General features: G+C 37.0%; 2 protein-coding genes across 4 annotated transcripts in view; both read left to right on the plus strand.

The window, feature by feature from the left end:
• The first annotated feature begins 7,053 nt into the window (after positions 1-7,053).
• Positions 7,054-22,340, plus strand: part of LOC104599506 (deneddylase) — a 42,577-nt gene continuing 27,290 nt past the window's right edge. The window contains exons 1-3 of one of the 3 annotated variants that reach the window (XM_010262072.3): positions 7,054-7,650; positions 11,300-11,503; positions 11,640-12,125. In XM_010262072.3, the coding sequence (XP_010260374.1) occupies positions 7,222-7,650; positions 11,300-11,503; positions 11,640-12,125 (1,119 nt within the window). In that variant the 5' untranslated portion in view covers positions 7,054-7,221. Of the gene's footprint in view, positions 7,651-11,299; positions 11,504-11,636; positions 12,126-22,340 lie in introns of all 3 variants that reach the window. The other 2 variants (XM_088887197.1, XM_010262071.3) reach the window with 2 other exon arrangements.
• LOC148803508 (uncharacterized) lies at positions 12,133-22,336 on the plus strand. Its single transcript, XM_088896236.1, has 3 exons — positions 12,133-20,828; positions 21,119-21,262; positions 22,182-22,336. The coding sequence occupies exons 1-3, from the start codon at positions 20,435-20,437 to the stop codon at positions 22,334-22,336; spliced, it is 693 nt and encodes a 230-aa protein (XP_088752362.1). The 5' UTR covers positions 12,133-20,434.

The raw sequence follows: 22,340 nt of genomic DNA on the forward strand, positions 1-22,340 counted from the left end.
TATTCATGATTAGTTACATATGGATGATTTATAGACTATAAAAAATCTTACAAAACTAACATCTATAATATATATATATATATAACTTGTATAGCTAATCTATTAATCTAATAGTATATATTAAAACAAGGATGACCACGTCAAATGCCTCTCCTTGCTCCATTACCCCTAAAGAATCTCCATTATTCCCTTTTCTAGTCTATGGAGTTGCCACCTCATCATTCGTTCTCTTCCTTTTTCGTTTCATTTTTCCTAAAGTCAATCCTTACTCCAATTTGTTCCTATCCCCCACTAGTTTGGATTTCCTACTCTCCTCTCTACTAACCCAATTAAATGATACCACCTATCCCTACCTATTTGACAATACTTTTAACCTTGCCAACAACCCAACAAATGTTAACATCCGTTATCTATTATATTTTCAAAACAAAATTATTTTTTATGCATAAATCATTTGGGAAAAATAGATTCCTAGCTACTTTTTGATGCCCAACAAAACACACATTTCCCCTTTATCTCTATTGCCATTAGAAACCTGAATTAAGTAGTACTCTAAGCACACATTTCCCCTTGCAGACAAGCTTGGTCTCTTCAATATCAAAAGAAAATACAACCCTTTCTTCTTTTCGGTGGACTACAAAGAAATGGGTGTGGAGCATCTTCTGGTTGAAGGGGACTCTAAGACCATGGTGGACTGATTAAATAATCTGGAGGATGTCATGTGGGGCTACAAAAATGAGCTAAAGACATTTAGATGGCTGACAAGGAATATGTTTGTAATAGTACAATGGGTTAGGAGATCAACTAATGCATTTGTTGATGTATTAGAAAAACAAGGGACAAATAGGAAAACATTGTTTTAGGTGCAACTATAATTTTTTAATACAAACTTTCTTTAGATAGATATAAATGAAAAGTGGGGGAGAGGATAAATAAGAATTAGAGATAATTTATGAGAGAAACTCTCTACTAAATTATAGATAATTTAGGAGATAAACTCTCTACTAAATTTAGGAGATAAATAAGAATTACATATAATTTAGGAGAAAGTGGGGGATAGTGGTGCCACTTGGCTAGATTAGATTAGATTTTGGTATAGAGAGATTTTAGGAATAGTTTTAGGAGGGGATATCCAAATGGAAAACATAGAGGAAAGAGGGATGGACCATTGAGACGTTGAAATGAGAGATGGAGATGAAATTGATGAGGTGGCTTCTTGAGAGAGCAAAGGCTATAGCAAAGAGGGGTTGAGAGATCTTCGTTGGGGTAAGAGAGAAAGAAAAGGCCATCTGACATGAGCTCAATTACTTTAGTATATATAGATTTCCTTTCTCCCCCCCCCCCTCCCCCTCTCTCTCCCCCAACCCCCTCCCTAATGCCAAGCCTTAAGCCTGTTCAATGGTTTAAAGGAATTGATCACTAGATTATTAGTTGAGTTCATTTTATTTATTTAGAAATTCACCTTAAAGTAAGTTGGTATTTTTGGGTTGAACATGGAAAACTTTAGAATGTTATAGGGTTCTTTCAACAATTTCATTTAATAAGCCATTTGCATCACATGTACGTAACCCAAAAAAATTAGAATTCAGTTGGATTAAAAGTGGTTTGATCCAATTTGAATGCACTATAACTCCTTTTATATAAAGTTCTTTGAACAAATCTTGTGCATCACACAGGTCCTAACTAGTTTATATAAAAAGTTAATCATGCCTATGATATTATATACTCATCATATTAAACAAAAAATAAGTATGACAAATAAAGATTTTTTATTGGTGATTGAAATGAAAAATGTATCAAAGTTTTTATCCTCTTCTTGTATTTGACAACGCTCATGTGTTGCATAGTGCCCTATTGATATTTTACTAATTATAACTGCAAGATGGTAACCAAAATCACCACAACAGGAGCAATGGAGAGATATACTAATATACATTATTATCCCGATGTGGATTGCTAGTAATTTTCTTTATGCCAAAAGGTTGTTCATTGAGAATGCTCAGATTACAAGAAAATAGACACAAAGAACAAAAACCCAATATTCAAGCCTATAAAGTGACAAAAACAAACCAATTCCCACTAGACACCACCACAAAGATATAACAAATAACCTATAACAACTGAACACTAGGAGTATCATCAAGTAAGGCTTCTACAATTAGTGTCAATGAAGAAATCACCAGCAAACGAAAGGTCATAATCCTTCCACAGGGACCACAAAGTCACTAAAGACTCTCAAAGCAATGAAGTACAGCCAAAACCTGAAATACCTATTAACAACCACAAAGAAAGAGTAAAAAAGGAAAATAAAATTAATCACACCAAAGACCCTTGTCAAAAAAAAAAAATCAGATGGTGGGCTTGGGCCCACATCCATGTTCACTATAGGAAAGGCCAAGATTAGAGACTAATCCAGCCCTATCACCAACATAGTTATGAGAATTATGAAATTTGGTATGGGCTTGCCACTTGATGTTCAAATTGCTTGGCACATGGAGATTGTCATTACATGGATCAATATGGGCTTTTTTGTGGGCCCAATATCAAACGATATCCATGTCCTCTTTTTTTTTTAAGTGATGCATAATATTAAACCAGATAAATATTTACAAAGTTCTCTACTCAGGGTATCCCATCTGGGTAAGAAGGATAAACAAAAAAGTCAAGATCATGAGTTTTAGCAAGATGGGATACTTTATGGGCAGGAACATTAAAGTTACGAGATACAAAACAGAATTTGACAAGAGGTTTTTAAATCAAAAGCTCCCTAATCCTATTCAAAATCCAAAGGCAAGTCTGGGGAACTTCTGATTGTCGCTGAAGAGCATCTACTACTTGTTTGGCATCTGATATAACATAAACTTTGTTACAGCTACAAGAAGAAAGGTTTTCCATAACCTACAAAATGACAAACATTTTAGCTTGTATTACAGAAGAAACATTTGTAGTTCGGCCATCTATAATGTTTACACAAGTTAAATTGGGTGACAAAACTATGCAACCAAAGCTGTAAGAGGTATTGTCTATTTTCCCTGCATCAGCGAAAACAATAAGTTTTGTGTCCTGTGCCATGATAAGAGTGTAATTCTTAGAAGTTGATGCAGTATTATCAATAGAATTAATAACAGGACCTTGCACTTGGGGGGGGGAATTATAGATTTGGTTTATGTGTTGCAAGAGATATAAAGGTTGTATAAGCGTTCCTCTAAAACATTTCTCATTCCTAGCTAACCAAATAAAGTACAAAGCAATTGACACCCAAGTTAAATTTTTCTTTGCTAAGGGAATGTCCTGAACATGTTGAAACTGATTGTATATACCTGTTACCCAAGAATTTTGAAATCTATTTAGAAAATTGATATTCCATGGATTGCCAAAAAGAACTACTTAGGTGTAGGAGCAGTTCAGGAAAAGGTGTGTAATTGATTCCTGGTGAGATTCACAGAAAACACAGTTCTTTTAATTGTCCTCAAGACTGAGATTTTCTTTGACTGGAATATACCCATTGACAATTCTCCATAAGAAAAGCTTGAATCTTGGAGCAGTATCTAATATCCAAATGTGTTTAAGACTGAATTGAAATTCTGGAGAGATTGGGTTGAAGCAGAGAGATTTTGACCTGATAATCTCTTTTTGTTGTAAATTGACCCGAAGAGTGAGGGAGCCAAATCCAGGAAACTGGGTTTGAATATGTGAAAATAAGGGTTGCCTGAATATAGTGAGCTTCTCTTGGAGAGAACAGAGAGTTTATGAGGGTAGAGTTCCAGTGACCCTGTTGAAGAAGGTGGGAAATATTCATGTGCTTGATATTAGGGGCTAAGGGGAGAGGAATCCAGGAGAAGGATTGGTTATTCTGAATCCAGGGTCGATGGGAGAGCGGAAAAACTGAATTGAAGTTAATCAGGGCCCCACATTCAGAGGCTAATTCTCTGATTTCTAGGCTAATGGATTTCCAGTAGATGGAGCCTCTAGTAGGGATAGAAGAAGGAAAAAGGCTTTTGTTCCTAAGATATTTAGATTTCCATATTTGAGCCCAGAGTTTATGTTGTTCATTGATATATTTCTAGGCTACTTTCTTTAGTAGACTTTTGTTAAATAAAGTTAGGTTTTTAAAGCCTAATCCTCCTACATTTTTTTGGGAGAGTTGGTTTATGCCAAGCACACCAACGATAAGGGTGGGAGTTATGATCAGAGGCATTCCACCAAAACTAACGAAAAGTTTTTTCGATAAGATCTATAGTCTTTTTAGGGAATTTGATAAGTGGCATGGCATGGATGGGAATGGCCTGAAGGACTGATTGGATTAGGACTTGTTTAGCTTGGCTTATTGCTGAGGCTCTCCATCTATTTAGATTTGCTCCAATATTTTCCAGAATAAAAGTTAGATTCGCATGTTTGTTCCTGGACCAGAAAAGAGGGAGTCCCAGATGTTTGGTATTGTTTGATAAAGGCTTCATGTTAAGTTGACGTCTGATCATTCTTTGAAGCCAGGGTGAATGTTTTTACTGCAGTAAATACCAAACTTCTCAAAATTAATTAGTTGGCCCGAGACATTTTGGAAAGTAATGAGGATTTGGTTGAGATTATTAATTTCCAATCCAAATCTTTTTATAGTAACTAATGAGTCATTTCACACTTTCTACAATCACTGAAATTTCGATTACCGACTATGGTGGGAGTGAGGTTTGCAAATTACAAAGTTTCCCTTCTATCATATCTCTACCGGCGGAGGTTCATGTTCCTTCTTTGGAGAAGAGCTTTTCTGATGGACAAAGTATTTTGGCGAGGAGGCTTTGTGGAGTCCAAAAAAATGTAATTGACAGTCAAGCAATCAAGCAAAAATAATTGTTCCTCCATTAACCGCCCCAATATATGAAGCATAATGAAACAATAAGACGCCAAAGGTAGTAACAACACTCAATTTGCCGACCAAAAAAGTTAGCCCTCTAAATAGATTCAATGCCAGTCATGCTATTAGTAGCACTCTCAAACCTGAAACCTTTGAAAAAATGTTTAGCACCATTTAATACATATGATAGAAAAATGGGTTCACATCTGCATCCCACAAGGGGGCACCCCACAACTTCTCACAACACATCCCCGCTGTGTATTGGGAACATCTCCCGATGATGACATCATCGGTTCTGGTCTATCATCTGGAGATGTTCCCAATACATGGCGGGGATGTGCTATGGGACGTTGTGGGGTGCCCTCTTGTGAGGCATAGATGTGAACACTAGAAAAACATTCATGTCACCTTTGATCATCGATCATTGTAGTAACTGAATTGAGGTGTTGCATTTCTTAATTAGAATGATGATCATCTCCGACGTAATTCACATAACCATTGGTGCTAAAGACAAATCCAATAGAAATTGCTCCATGACTGCCTTCAAGTCAAATATCCCATTGGAAATTCGTTTGCAAGCCGCACAATGAAGTGTCTTCAATGATCAACCATGGTTTGCAAAGAAGTATATATCATAACAAACATTGGTAGATGCAATGGGAATAAAGAGAGTATCTACACTAAAAGCAAGACAAGTTGTTTCTCTTCCATATCTCCACTCTTCATAATCTTCCATAGCCTGTACAAGATAACATGAGAAGAAACTAGACTAGTGATATTGCTTATCAATAAAGCAGGGCTGTAAACATCCTAAACCTTTATAGATACATTTCGACTAGGCAACAATACCACGAAAGGAAAGAATAAATAACTCACAAGCCAAGGCTAAGCTGTAAGGCAAAGACTCGCATGTGAGAATGCAAGAGGGAAAACCATCCCGTGAAAAAAGATGGAGGAAAACTCATAGGGAATCCTGTGGGAGGGAAAACTCAAAGGAATCCTGTGAGAGGGAAAACGTTAATAGCTATTTTGTTGATGGGTTGCTAATCAAGTTTTTTTTATTAATAATTAAGATTTGTGGATGAAGTAATGCTATAATTGCTGTTAGGGGTGCTCACATTTCGGTTAACCAAACCATGGGGCATTTTTTGGAACCGAACTAGTACTATTGAGTTTTGGAAAACCGGTAACTGGAACCGAACCAAACTGAAGCCGGTCAATTAACCGTCAGTTCGGTTCATCAGTTTTTTGTTTTTGTTTTTTAATTTTTATAATATATATTATAAAAATATATAAATATATAATAAAAAATAAAAATATATATGAAATATTATATTTTAAATAATAAATAATATATAATATTTTATAAATACATATTTATATATTATGCATATTTATTAATTTATAATATATAAAAATATAAAATATAAAATATAAAATATAAAATATATAATATACATACATACATACATACATACATACATACATACATACATACATACATACATATATATATATATATATATATATATATATATATATATATATATATATATATATATATATATATATAAAAGATATATAGAAATATTTGTATACTGGTCGGTTAGGTTAATCGCCGGTTTTCTATATTGGTTAACTGAAACCAAACTGGTGCCTTTGATTTTTTAAAACTGAATTTTCAGTTTGATTTTGGTTTATTTTTTCGATCAGTTCGATTTTTCGTTTTTTTTCTTGCTCACCCCTAATTGTTGTTCTTTCCACTTGATTTGGAATCAAAATTAGCGATAATCTATTAACTAGTGTGAAACCAATATGCGAGTTTTAAGAGTTTATAGACAACATATCCGGAGTGTGGAAGAAATGACACTCTAAAAGGAGTCTAGATCAGATCCTCACAAGGTTTTGCTCACATTGACCTTATAGAATGTCCCAACCACACATCGGGAACATTTTTCATATTTATATATTATTATTCATGGGAAGATGTTTGCAATACATGGTGTGTGAGGCAGGTTTATTGTCAAAAGAAGTGTTTATTTTGAGAATACATACTTATTTGAAAAGTCCAAATTTTAAACTTATTTTTAAGTATTTATTCAATAAGTACTTTTTTTTTTTTATTCTATCTTGGCGTATCTTGGCCCGCTATATCATTTTGAAAAATAAGTGTTTTTTCACAAAATGCTCGTAATTATTGAATATCAATAAGGACTTTCAAATAAGCACTCCCAAGCCCGAGCGAATCAAACCATCCCCAATTCCGAAGGTAGTCGTCACGTCGTCACGTCGTCACGTCGTCAATTCTCGCCTTCCAAAGACATCACCACAGCTGCATAGCAGAAGCAGACTTCCACACCGAATCCTCATCCATGGTTTTGCTTCAATCCTCTTCAGGGTCGCCTATCTGTTCCCTTCTTTTGCCTCCTCGTTCTCTTTCTTTTTCCAGAAATTCCATTTTCTACTCTAAACACCGCTTCAAGTTCCCCAGAAAATCTATGTCCATCTTAGCCTGTTCTGCTCCTAACGCTCTTCCGAAGACCGAGCAGGAATTCATGGAAGCCGTAGCCAAGGCCGATGGCGATGAGGAGAACAGCCTTCCTGCTGTGAGATCCTACGAGAACGACTTGGGTCGGCTTACTTTAATCGGCGGGGTCGCTTTCCAACAAGCTTTAACTGCTGCAGCTGCTGATGGTGGGGGAGCTGCCGACGAGCATATTGCTTCTGGCATGCCTACCATGGTCGTTGAGACTGTATTTCCTGGCCCATCAGACGAACATAGCACTGTCTCAACCAGACTGGTTAGTTCAATTTCATGGGGTTTCTTCCCCTTAATGGCGCATTCTCTTGTTTGTGCAATCTTTTTTTTTTTTCAAGTTCAACTCTGTCACAGATGCTAATCTCAGTTGGTTTACGTTTTATTATTTGAAACCATAGAATGCTCAAATTTGGATTTACTATGTGGTAATTCAAATCTAGACGGAATGTTAAGCTCATACAAGTTGGTTATGCATCCATTCTCTGATGCTAATCTCTGTCACAGATGCTAATCTCAGCCTTGCACCTGTTTTAAGGATTAGGATTGGCTTTTTGACACTTTATCTAGCCTTTAGGTCTTGATAAGTATTGTAGGCTTTGGCAGTAATATTTGGAACCAGGGAAAAAGAAGACGGTTAATGATCAACATGCACAATACTCTGAGCGTCAACTAAGCAAGGCTTCATGCTAGTAGAATCATATTGGATAGGACACAAGAGCTCTCGTTGTCATCACAAGAGGATGGTAATGTGAAAACATTTGTTTGTTTCTAATGGTAAAGGCCTCAAATAGGAGCCTAGTGGTTCACCATAGGAACAAATATTCCCTACTTTAGTGTCCCAACTCTGAAGAGTGCTATTGATAACATCAGATTTCAATCACATCATTGATATGCTAAGATGGGTATGTTTACTACCTAAGTTATAATTGCTGAGCACCTGTTCCGTCCAAAAATCTCACAGAACATTATACGAACTGTAGCTTCACCTGGTTTCATCATGGTCTATATGCATGAACCAGTCCATGTGAAATGGTGGAGTGGTATGATAATAGGTTCTAGCAAAATGGTTGCGTCTTTCTTGGTTCATCGTGGAATACTTATATCTTAAGGGCGAAATTTAAATCGTAATTAACGGGCTAAGTTTCTATATGCATATAAATGCTGCTCAAGTTATTGAGGAAGACAACTCAGTTGTTGGTTTATTGTTTGTTTCATAATCTATTGGTAAAGTGAGCTGTTTTTTTAGTCATGTAGATAGGAGAGTTACACTTGATGACCCAAGAAATCTTCAAAGATGATCACAGAAATGTCCAATATTATATATAACCTTCCATTCCATAACCTATTGTAGGTCAGTTGGAAATTAGAATTAGTTATATGGTGTATAAATTTAATTTGATCATTTTAAAAGCTATTTTCTTCTTCTATCTTTCAACTGCTGTCTAGGAATCTACATTGAAGTTCTGGTTCTGTAGCAGAACCAAGGTTCAAATTATCGATACGATACACCCCATATCGGGCGTATCGTATTGTATCATGAGAGTTCCGATACACCTTTTTAAAGGTGTTTTCAGGAACCCTTTATTTTATTATTAAATAATATAAAAATATCTATAAAAGTGAAATTTTGAAAAAAAAAGGCACATGGTTTAAAGTACCAATACACCCCTTCCAATACATTTCAGTGTATCGATACTTTAAACCATGAGAAGAACATAGAAAAGTTTAAAAATTTAAATATTTATTGCTTGTTTCTAATTTGCGCAATTTCTGCATGGGTTTAGAAGTATGTTTAGTTCAATCTTCTCTAGGATTTTGTTTCAGTAACACTCTTCTAGGACATTATTCATAAAAAAAAACACTCTTCTAGGACATTGTTGCATGTCTACTGTCTACAAGAAATTGCTCAGATTTTCATAATGCATCCAGAGTTATTAATCTTATATTAGGTCTTAGTTATGGCAAGTGGAAAGGCTGAATAGAACTTATGTAGCTATTGGGACAAGATCATGCTAATTTGAGATTGATCACCAAAAAAAGGATCCTGTTAATTTGAATACTACAATTCCAAAATGTTTTTTTTTTTTCAAATAACAGAATTTGTATTCATTCATTAAAGGAAGCCTATATGCAAATCCATAAATTTAAGATTGCAAATCTAGACATAAAGGGTTTTGTTTCAAATGGAAAGCATGTAAAATGATACTGCTTGTTGTCTTCAACTGTGATGATCGAATGATTTGCTTATACAAATTCCATGTCCATCTGAGCATCCAAGGTGGTTAATCTTTAGTCATATTCACGAGTGGAGCCAGATTTGCTCCTGGGTTGGGGTAGACCTAGTGCTGAACAGACAAGAAAATACAGAGACCTGGTTCCAACACAGACCCTATACCCTATAGGGTCTGGGAGTAACAAGTTGATAACCAACCCTGTTGTTAACCAGGTTTATCAGGTCTAGTCTGTTAAGATTGATTGCAACTAACCCACTAAATATAAAATTTAACCACTGGAACTAGGACCCATCCCAGATCCTACACAATAGGTCTCCCCTTTCCTTTTTTCTTACAATGGTGCCCAGAAAATTTGATCTTGTCCCACCCCTTTCTTTGCTAAAGTATCAGTTGCATGGTTTTCAAGGCACCAAGGCAAGGCTAGGTGACAGGGGGGTGCCTTGTTGCCTAGGTGACGGATTTTTTTAAGTAAAAGTAACATATATCCTAGGGTAGTTCTCTAGGTTCCATAACCTTATTTCCTTAATAATTATCCATAATTTTCATAAGAAAAGTATAATCTTTGTATTAAAGTATAGAAAAGCAACATATTCGTGAGAAGAAAAAGAAGAAAGAAAAGAAAATTCAAAAATATAGGGGCTGAACCCCTATTTTTTGTTGTAGGAGAAGAAGAAAAGAAGAAAATATGTTGATTAGACAAATATTTAAGTTCTTCTTTACTTATTGGTTCAGGTTTTGAAGTCTTTGAGGTTCAATACAACAGTTAGCAATGTCTGTGTTGATTAAACCCTAACAAATAAGAAAATAATAAAAAGAGATTAGTATATAAACACACAAAATGAATATTTTAGTTTAATAATGTCTATTTTATAATTATAATCTCAAAAAGTTAAGAATATAAAAGTATTTTATAACACTATACAAAACTGCTTGGTGAGCCTCCAAGGGTGCCCGCCTAAGCATTGCCTTGACAACTACGATCAGTTGTGCTGTTAGCAGTCCCTTTTACCCATTGAAATTTTACTTTCATGTCTTCAGTCAGCCATCTGAATTCTTTATCTCATTCCTATATGACCAAAACTCTGCTTCCCTGCTCTGTAACCATCCTCCCACCAGTCTAAAATCTTCTTCAATGATCAACTTTTTTATATTCATATACCTTTTTTTTCTTTTTTTATTGGAAACAGTAACTTTCATTAAGGATATCAAATAAACATCTTACACTGTCAACCACTCAGACAAAGAGTATTGACCCCAAAACAACATCAAGAGTTACAGTACAGCCCAAAAAAAGTTTTCCCTGAATGTCCCCTGTTTTGCCAAGCTATCTGCTACAGAGTTTGCTGATCTCCTATATTCATATACCTTACCCTTTGCATTCCTTCCATCACAACCATAATTTCCACCCTTAATGAGTTTCCTACACCAATCAGCCCCATAAAAATAACAGCAATATGCCCTTCTTCATTCCTGCAACATCTGCCAGTCCTGAATTCCCCGGGCCTCCTATACTGCTGCCATCAAAATGAAGTTTAATAAAAAATATTAAAATGTAAGTTAAACAACTATGAATAATATCCTTATTGAGGATGTTCCTGCAACTTGCTTCCATTTTCTAATGATGTCGTCAGTTGATATTTTTAATAGTTCCTGACAGATAATATTTGCTCTTTGCAGTTCTTGTCAGCCAGGAAAGTTAAAGAGAAGGCCAGGAAGCTGAGAAGCACTCTGACTGCAGATGTGCTGTCTGGTACTACCTCTCAAAATATACTTACCATGACATTTAGACAAGTAGTTCTGCAACAGCTTTGGAGTTTTGAACTGGTAGTATTTAGTCCTGGAACTAAGAGAAACATGGGAGATCTTGAGAGTCCAAGAGAGGTTATAAGTCCTTATCTCTTATGCTTCTTTATTTCCATATCTACCACACCCTGTCATAATATCATATAAATCTCTGCCTTGCAGGTACCACATGGTACTGATAGGTTCAATTCTCTTATGCCTTTCCTACCAGCAGGTTCCCGTGTTTTTCACTCTAAGCTCATCAGATGGACAGGTGCTTTCCATGCTTGCAGAAGCCATTTGCAAGTTTTCTCTTGAGTGCACTGAAAGTGATTTCCTTGAGAACTCATTGGGCAAAACGTCAAACAATATTTTTCAATGGTTTCACAAGTCCAAAAGGATAGATTGGAATGGCTCTTCAGTTTCCATTTATGAAACATTTGAAGATGAGATAATAAAAAATGCAAAGGATTTGTTAGAAAAATTTAATGCAATGAAGGCAGATTATAGGCCTAAAAAAATTAAGAACCACTGGTGGATGTCATCGACATATTCCAAAATGGAAAAAATTGGTGGTCCTGAGTTCGGTAGTTGGATAAGTGAGTACATCCCTGCTTACAGGTTGCAGATTGATGCTGCTAAGCTTAAAAATGTAAAGTTCGAAGGCTGGAAAAGGTCTGGTGATAATAGGTGGGAAGTTCTTTTGACCCACTCCCAAATGGTATTTTTTCTTCCTTCACATCCCTAGATTTTTATATTTAGGAAACTTTTATGTTGTTATTGAACATGAGGAAAGTCATGGGGCATCTTTTGTATGTACTTATACTTTTTTGCTGGGTCATATACATGTTTGATAATATAATATTGTTGCTTCGTACTTGTGTTGTTTAAATACTAATTAACACATCTAACCATTGTAAGGGTATTTGTGCCCCATTCTATCATGTATTTTATGTGTATGTGTGTTTCTTGTTCTTCATCATAATTCCTCAATCAGCATCAGTACTCCACTGTTGAAGTGTTGATCATCATCTGGTGCCATTCTTGTAATAGTAAGCTGAAAATTATATTTTTAGTTTCTTTTCCTTTTACTTATACTTTTTTTAATTATTCCCATGCAATTATTATATTTCATTTCCTAGTCATAGGCTGATGGTGAGAACTTTATGAGCTTCAAATCTTTTTCCACCTTTCATTCTGAACTTTGACCTCTCCCTCCATTTTTTCTGCGTTTCCATGTAAAAGTTGAACTCATGAACTACTTACTACTTACCCCCTAGTTGTTTGAGGGTTCCAAATATTGCTCAACTTATCCTAGTTAAGATCATCACAAGTCCACAAACTTCTTTCTATCTTCCTCTATCGTTTGATTTCTTAAATCTTTTTCTCCTCATTCTTCCCCTTTAGTGCTTCTAAGAGATTGTTTTGATGCTTTGAAATGGTTGTCTACCTACTAGCAATAATGATAGTGTGGAATGGATAACAACCTGATATTCTCTGTACCAAAGCGGGTGATGTTTTAATTAAAGGGATGAGAGATCCATACCCAGATTCGCCCCCTATTTAATTAATCATATTAAGCCCAGTTCGAATTGGGCTTTAGGCTCATTAAGCTTTCAGGCTCACTTCCTTTAATGCTGGTTAGCTTGACTCTCTTTGTATGGCGTGGGACCCTATCATTGATCTCTACATAAACCACATGGGTTTAACCTACCCTTTGTTACAAGGCCTGACCGAATTCACTGCTGAATACAGTGAACCCCTGAATCCATCAGTATGAGCCCTTAATGGGCCCAACATTTACACTAAATGATCATTGAATCCAACCATCTTATGAAGGCCCAAGAACTGTAGGCAGATGTGAGATTAGCCCATCAGGTTTATTATCCCTAAATGGTCTTACACCAACTTCTTAGCCCTTAATGATCATACACTGCCCGACAAGAAATGACCTTTCCCTCGACTACAAGGTATAGTGTTGCACTCTCTACTCACATGGATCCCGGGAATTAAAACCTTTTTGCAAACATTTTGTGAAACCATAATATATATGTGTATCTCTATATAAATATATTTTGCAAAAACAAATCTCAACAATTTGAAATCAACTGCCAGCAGTTTAGGTTTCTATTAAAGAGAGTGCATTCCCTGATCATTCACTTTATTGGACAAAGTGAATTCTCGAACTGTCTCTACATACTCAGGTTTTGACCCCCTCTAAGGATCTCACTGATTGGCATATCACAGACAGTCCAATACAACACCTAGTGCAGTACCATAATCGAGTCTAGGGGTCAGGTGTAACATTTTAGTTTTACCCATCTATCTCCAAGGTCTAGGACAATGTTGGAATTTGGTCCGGTTTAGGGTTTCAAGAAAACCCACACTGCATGTACCTCAGGTCTCACCCTGACAGCTGAGACAAGCCACCCCAACCCACTTGGCGGCACATCAGTGTTAGCCTTGGCAGGATAAATCTCCCTAGATCTATCCAACAACTGAAGATTCTAAACTAACACGAGTCTCATAAGTGTCTAGTTTAAGGGTATTACATAGAAACACACCAATATAACATGAATCAAATATGTACTTTATTCATTTATAATAAATGTCATAATGTACATCAAGTTGATTAGAGCTAAGGGCATACACTGTCTAACATTAATACTTAGATGTGCATGGATAAACAACCTTGAATAGAGATTGACTTTTCCACCTTCTTCATAAAGGTTTTTAGTCCATAGGATTTATTTGGAACATACAGATTCTCTTTTGGATTCAGTATACCAATCTTAGATGGTCTTGGTTCATGACCATATTATTACATGTTTGGTAATTCATGAGCAGAGAATGGAACTTCATATATACAGTTGGAGATTGCAATTTATTCAGGGTCTGAAATTAATTCATTCACTAGCTTGGTCTAATCAGATGGTTGAAAGGGATTGCAAGGTACTCCTCTTCTGGGTGGAGAATAGGAGGATTCTTGATTGTTCCAACAGCTGATCAGAGAAGCCATTCATTGGCAGCCAATCTGAACTGTTCGTTCAGATGGACACCTTGCTCATCTAATCCAATAACGGATGCTCTTGCTAGGGCAGGAGCAACCACAGAACAGCTTTGTTGGGGGATCCAGGGCTAGGCAATAATGTAAATCCAACCTAGTTGAATTTGAAACTTATGGGTCTGTCATGTAATGCTGTTTGTACTACCTTCTGTGTCTCTTTTTGAAGACAGAATTGTTCTTTTTCACAATTAATGCAATTTACTGTTACTGATCAAAAGAAAAAAAGGCTCCTAAGCATTCTTCCAATCATACCTAGAGATGGATTGACTTCAAAGCTATGTTATACTCCCAGAAACCCTTAGAGAAATAGATCTTTCTTTTTAATAATTTGCCTATTACAAATTTAACATGAATTTGTTCAAAGGAAATAATTGCTACAGTCAATACTGACTAAATTAAATCCTAAAATAGCAGAACTTTAACTTAAAAAATTATAAAAACTTCAAATAGAAAATCCCATCAATAAATAATGTGTTATTTGTAATTAGCCATAATGGTTAAATCCATGCCCAAATTGCACAATCTTGGGCTAGTTGGAAGATGTTTCTTATTAGCAACATGATTCAGGAGGTTCTATTAATTATAAGAAAAAACAGCCCTGCTGGTAAAAGCTAATAGCAAGGAATAGTTGGATAAGCAATAATATAATCCATCTCAGCTCAACTCAGCAAGGCCTGATTCCAATTATATGAGATTGGCTGCATGAGTGTTCCATTCTATCAAGGACTATATCCTTGCCATGTGCTTGAAAGTTGAAAATAAATTATTTAGGCATGGGATTGAAAATGAAAGACAAGCTCAATATTAGTAGAATGGATTTAGTAAATTATCATGCTACATCAAAGTCATGCTAATTGTCAAGTTTAGATTCCTTATATTTAGGCCATAAGTTGAATGAAAATTGAAAGTTTTGGTTCAGGTCCAGATTATTTGGAAATAAACTTTGAATATCATACCTATTAACAACCGAATAGAGGAGAAGAGAGGAAGAAGAAGAGAAGAGAGAGAGGAGAGAAGAGAGAAGAGAAGAGAGTGTTTTGGAGTCAACATCTATTGCTGGTGGCGCCAGTTTATATTAATATATATAGGGTGACCATAATTAAAAGGGAAATGACCCTTATGCCCCTACTTAAGTTACAATATAAAAAACAAAGAAAAAAACTACTTTAACTAGTCCAAACAGACCCTAACTCAGCATAATACAAACATAAGAAATAAAATTAACAATTCCAACACTCCTCAAGTTGGGACATGGATGTCAATCATGTCCAACTTCTCACACAAATTATTATGCCACACATGATGAAGGCCCTTGGTAAGATGTTTGCAAGTTGTTCCTTTGAATTGACATATGGAGTGCACATTTCTCCGCTCACAAGTTTTTCTCTAATAAAATGCTTGTCCACTTCAATATGTTTTGTTCTATCATAGAGGACTAGGTTAGCAGCAATATTGATAGCAACTTTGTTATCACAGTAGAGTGACATAGGTTTGTTAACTGCAAAACCTAGCTCTCCTAACAAGTTTTTTATCCACATGATTTTAGCAACTCCATGAGATATGGCTCTGTATTCTGCTTCAGCATTGGATCTAGCCACCACACTTTGCTTCTTACTTCTCCAGGTGACTAAGTTTCCCCCCACAAAGGTACAATACCCACCGGTAGATTTTCTGTCATCGATTGCCCCTGCCTAATCAGCATCTGTATACACCTCCACTTTCAAATGCCTTTGTTTCTGGAATTGCAAACCAGCTCCTGGTAACTTCTTGAGGTATCTAAGGATTCTTTTTGCAGCTTCAAAGTGAGTTGTCTTAGGGTTATGCATGAACTGACTAAGGATACCCACTGCATAGGCAATATCAGGTTTGGTCATAGACAAATATAAGAGCCTCCCTACAAGTCTCTAAAACTTCTTCACATCTTTCAAACACTCCCCTTGACTGTCTCCTGGCTGATGGTTGGGTTCAATGGGTGAATCAATTGGTTTCACTCCCAACTTGTCTGTATCCTCTAATAGATCTAGTACGTATTTCCTTTGGGAAATAAAGATGCCATTTTTAGAGTGGGTAACTTCAATTCCAAGGAAATAACGTAAGGGGCCTAGATCTTTCACCTCAAATTGACAGGCTAGGAATTTCTTCAGCTTTTGTATTTTAGTCTTTCAATATCCGGTGATTACTATGTCATCAACATACACAATTAAAGCTGCAATTCTCCCTTCACCTTTCTTCACAGAGTATGATCTGATTGGCATTGTTTGAATCCCTTCTGTTGTACAGCTAAATGAAACCTACTAAACCAGGCCCGAGGTGATTGCTTCAACCCATATAATGATTTTTTTAACCTGCACACCTTCTGCTCACTACCTTTGGCATAGAAACCTAGAGGTTGAGTCATGTAAACCTCATCCTCTAGGTCACCATTCAAGAATGCAAGTGAAGTCCCATCAAGGTTAGCTGCCAACGAAAGGAGGATTCTGATCAAATTCATGTTGGCTACTGGAGCAAAGGTCTCTGCATAGTTTGCTCCATACACTTGTGTAAACCCTTTGGCCACCAATCTAGCTTTGTACCTTTCTACCGAACCATTAGCTCTATGCTTTACTGTGAATACCCACTTGCAACCCACTAGTTCCTTTCCTTCAGGAAGATCCACCAATTCCCAGGTGCCATTTTTGTGTAAGGCATTAATTTCTTCCTCCATTGCATCTGTCCGTTCAGGTTTGGATAAAGCTTCTGCCAAATTCTAGGAACAAAGACACTATCAATAGAGGAAAGGAATGCATGATATGAAGATGAAATATGATCATAGGACACAAAGTGAGTGAGAGATAGGATGATTAGTAGTACAAGATCCAACACCCTTTCTCTTAGCAATAGGAACATCAAGATCATTAATAACAAGGGGATCAATATTGAGAGGTTCAGGCATATTAATGGGAACAAGTGCACCTGGCTGATGAGGAGGATCTACCTCTGGAGAGTCTGATGATATTGGTTACATAGTTTCAGGTTCCACAGCTCTTGAACTTTATTGGATCTTATGGCTGCGAAGAAAGACACGAAATGGAGAAAGATCAGGAAGAAGAGGTAGTTGAACCTGAATGCGTTTCTCTTCAACCCTACTCTCCCTCTAAGGAGAAACTGAGAAAAAAGGTTGACTCTCAAAGAAGGATACATCCATTGAGACAGTACTTGTGTGAAGCAGGGTCGTAGCAACGGTAACCCTTTTGAGGTAACAGGTAATCAAGAAAAACACAAGGAGTGGCATGGGGATCGAGTTTATCGCAAGTAGGAGACAAGTCGTGAACGAAACAACAACACCCAAAGACACGCATTGAAATGGGGGACAACGGAGTTGTAGGAAACAAAAGTTGATGTGGGGCCTATATACTCTAGTAATCGAGATGGCATACGGTTGATGATGCACATAACAACATCCATCCAAAAGCGTTTTAGAACATTCTTATGAAGTAATAAACCACGAGCTACTTCAAGAAGATGACGATTTTTTCTTTCAAAAACACCGTTTTGTTGAAGTGTCTTGGCACAAGAGCTTCAATGAAGGGATCTACACAAAGCAAAGAACTCCGTGAAATCACTATGGAAGTACTCTTTTGCATTGTTTGACTGGAAAATGTGAATTTTAGTTTGAAATTGAGTGAAAATCATTCGTTGAAAGTCTTTCACAATCTTTGGCACTTCATCTCTAGATCGCATAGGATAAACCCAAGTATATCTAGAGTAGTCATCAATCAATGTAATGAAATATTTATATCCAGTCTCAGTAGGTAAAGAAATAGGCCTCCAAACATAAGAATAGACAATATGAAAAGGAAATGTAGATTTTATTTCTTAAAGGAAAAGAATTTCTACAATGTTTGCTCAATTGACACGTCTGACACCGCAATTTACTAATTGACAAAGACTTAAATAACTCAGGAAGCATAAGTTTTAAAGATTCAAACAAAAGGTGACCAAGACGATTATGCCACAAATAGGCATGGCTCTCACAAGATGAACTTAAAGACTCTGTAGCCACAAGACCAGCTTTATTCTCCAACACGTAGAGGCCTGCCACCATGCTTCCTCTACCAATCGTCTCCCCCGAGGTCAAATCCTGAAACATGCATGAAGAAAGAAAGGTCACTGAATAATTCAAGGAATGAGTAGTACTACTAATGGAAAGTAAATTGATAGGTAATTTAGGAACATGCAACACATTAGAGAGGGTAAGACCAAGAGGAAGGGAGATGGTTCTTTGACCGGCTATGGTAGAAAAAGACCCATAAGCCAGTCTCACCTTGTCTCTCCTAGAGAGGAGGTTATACGCCTGAAATAAATTTGACTTACTTGTCATGCGGTTTGAGGCTCCAGAGTCAATTATCCAAAGGGAATCAGATGTATGAGATGACACATGGAAAGCAGTGGCAGTGTTACCTGATGTAGACGCAAAGGAGGTTGTAGAGAAGATGGGCCGAATGACCCATAGGCTGTTTATCTTTTATGTTCTTTGCTGTAATGGGTCTTAATCTGGGTCTATCCTTTCTTATGTTGTGTCTTTTTAATTTTTTGCCCAACTAAGGGCTTCTCTGTAAATTACCAAAGTTTAACTTAATAAAATAGAATTAAGGGTGTAAGAGAAGAGATTATGTTCGAATATCTCTCTTTGAACCCTAGTTGCTGCCATCTTCTCCCTTCTAGAATTCTGATTTCTGCTATTTTCTTTTGACTTTTTGCATCTTTTTAAACATTCCTTTTCTCTCAAAGGCTGTTTTTCTTCTTGGTATCAGAGCATGCTCGTTTTTTCTTTCTTTTTCACCTTTTTTTTTCCCATACACAGTGTGTATGGAGAACTGAATCGTATGAATAGTTAAAGACACCTTTTTCAGCCCAGTTATTAGTGGTTTCTGGAGAGAAGAGGACTGACTTTGTCGCCCCCTTGACAGATTTAGGAGTGTTGCCCGAAACCTTAATTTTCTGGATAAATCTGATTGCGGGCTCCATAGGGAGTTTGACCTGGGCGCTCAGTGACTGAAGGCTTTCGTATTCTCCTTCTTGAAGATCGAATCAAGTGGTTTGGTGTTCTGTGAAGTCTACACGGAGCGGCTGAATTTTCTCTGTTTCTCCCAGCTTCTGGGTGTGACGCAGATTTCTAGTACGGCTGCATAGAGGTTGGCTCACAAAACAGTTTTTGTTCTGTCTTCATTTGGTGTTTTTCGAAGTTACTTGAAATCTTTTTTGAGGTGTTTAAGAAGATGAACCCATCAGACATTGAAAACAAACATGTTGTTGAATCCGGACAAGTTCCGGGGCCTCTATAGACTCTCTACTGGCTTTGACCACAGTCAAGCTGGATGGAACTAATTATCTGGCTTGGTCACAATCAGTAAAGATTCATATTTGTAGTAGAGGCAAGTGGGGTTTTATCTTTGGGAGCAAAAAGGCTCCTTCGGAAGATGACCCATCGTATGAAAAGTGGGTGCAAGAAAATTATACTATTATTGGGTGGCTTGTAAACTCAATGCAACCACAGACTAGTCAATACTATTTGTGGATGAATTCAGCAAAGGAAATTTGGGATAGTGTTGTTGAAACCTATTCCCAAAAATTAAATGTGGCCAGAGCTTACAAGTTGAGAAGTGATGTGAAGAATTTAAAACAGGGGGAGAAACCATTAGCTGTATACTTATCAACACTGAAGTCTATGGCAAGAAATAGATTTGATAGAGGTTGTAACCTGAGACACCACTAATGATGCTGAGACCTACAGAAAACTGGTTGAGAGAAATAGGGTGTTTGAGTTCTTGACAGGACTAAATCCAGAGTATGATATTACAAAACAAAATATTTTATCCAATGATAGTGTCTCACTGTCTCAAGCATATGCCTTGGTAAGTAGTGAAGAAAGCAGGAGACTTGTCCAGGTCCAAGGGGCTGGTCTTAATGATCACTTTGCTAATATGGGAGTGAAACCAAAGGGGGTTGCAGGAACTCCAAGTAGCTCAGGGAAGAAAGAGATTGTCTGTGAATACTGTAAAAAGCCAGAACACACTAAAGACAAGTGCTGGAAATTGCATCCTGAGCTACTACCACTTCGGTTCCAGAAGAAGCTTGATAATAAAAGGGCAGGGAGTGCTAATGTTGCTACTGGTTCAGATAGTGATAGGTACCAAACTGAAGAGATGTCGGCTAGTGTGCAGTTAGCTGCTATGAAGGCTGAATATGAGAAGTTTGGGAGGATGATTAGTCACCTAGAGAGTGTGACCTCTTCTTCCAACCCTTCAGAGAACTCAACCTCTTCTGCATTTGCTCATTCAGTTATACGGGCTTCTGCCAATCATGCAACCATTTCAGGTAATCGTAGGATCCCTTGGATTATTGATTCTGGTGCTTCTGATCATATGACCAACCTTTCTACTTTGTTTGTTTCATATGATTTACTTCCTAGACATGACAAAATCACCATCACCGATGGCTCTCTTGCCCCTATCTCTGGCAAGGGAACCATCAAAGCTACAGACTCCTTGGTTCTTCCTTTTGCTCTTCATGTACTTAGACTAAATACAAACTTGTTATTTGTAAGTAGCCTAACTAAGTCATTAAACTATTGTGTAACCTTCTTCCATTTCTATTGTGTTTTTCAGGATCTGGAGTCTCAGAAGGTGATTGGGAGTGGCTGCGAGGCGAATGGAACATACATGCTAGATACTTTGGACAGTGCCATGAACAACCCGGAAAAGCTGCTTTTGGGTCTACATCTACAGAGTCTATCAGTCGAGTCATGTTATGTCATTTTCGTTTGGGTCATCTTTCTTTTTCTGCATTGAGTCATTTATTCCCAGAACTGTTTAAGGGAATTAGTTTGTCCAGTCTTCATTGTGAGTCTTGTGAACTGTCAAAACATTGTAGAAACAGTTATCCTTTGAATAATAAATGATCTTCTCCTTTTAATATTGTGCACTCTGATGTTTGGGGGCCTTACCAGTTACCCTCTATGGGTGGATACAAATATTTTATCTTGTTCATTGATGACTTTTTCCGGTTCACTGATGAAATCCCGTGATGAAGTTCCCAGACTTGTGAGACAATTCCATGAATTTGTCCTAACCTAGTTTGATACCAGGATTAAAATTTTCAGATCCGACAATGCAAAAGAATATTGTGAGAAAAACTCGTCCTACTATCTCACTGATTTAGGGGTTATTCATCAAAGCTCCTGTGTTAGGACTCCAAAACAGAATGAAGTTGTTGAAAGGAAAAATAGACATATTGTTGAAGTTGCAAGGAGTATCCTATTTGCCTCACATGTCCCCACAAAGTTTTGGGGTGATGCTGTTCTCACTGCTACCTACCTTATAAACCGTATGCCATCCAGGGTTTTAAGTTTTAAGTCTCCCTTCAGCCTCCTTCATCCGGACAAGGATCTTTTCCCTATTCCTTTTCGTGTTTTTGGCTGCACCTATTATGTACATATTCCAAGTGTCCAAAGACATAAATTTGAACCAAAAGCCCACAAGTGTATATTCCTTGGTTATTCCCCCACACAGAAGGGTTACTGTTGTTTTGATCCGAAAACTGGCACTCGGTATGTCTCAATGGATGTCACATTTGATGAGCTTTCTTCATTTTATGGTTCCTCTTTGGAGAGACATTGTCCAAAAGGGGAGGATTTGTCACAGGTGTTTGCTTTTCCACTTCCTGTCCCAGTTGAGTCTTTTGATGAGTCTATTCCTCCTTCAAATGAATCAAGGGAGGATCAGTCACTTCACTCTGATTCCAGTGTTCCTATTCCTCCCCCTTTACCTCCTCGCCCTCTTTTTAATCCCAGGATGTATCAAAGGCAAAGAACCAGAAATGAGTAGGTTG

This window comes from Nelumbo nucifera, chromosome 1 (assembly GCF_055504915.1).
Source record: "Nelumbo nucifera cultivar China Antique chromosome 1, China Antique-T2T, whole genome shotgun sequence".
NCBI lineage: Eukaryota > Viridiplantae > Streptophyta > Magnoliopsida > Proteales > Nelumbonaceae > Nelumbo > Nelumbo nucifera.

What these genes read in the sequence shown, in the direction of transcription:
- LOC148803508 (XM_088896236.1), top strand. Translation starts at nt 20,435, where the DNA reads ATGGGAGTGAAACCAAAGGGGGTTGCAGGAACTCCAAGTAGCTCAGGG. An exon ending in CAATCATGCAACCATTTCAG is followed by an intron (nt 20,829 to 21,118) that starts GTAATCGTAGGA and finishes TGTGTTTTTCAG; the next exon opens with GATCTGGAGTCTCAGAAGGT. An exon ending in TATCAGTCGAGTCATGTTAT is followed by an intron (nt 21,263 to 22,181) that starts GTCATTTTCGTT and finishes TTCCTGTCCCAG; the next exon opens with TTGAGTCTTTTGATGAGTCT.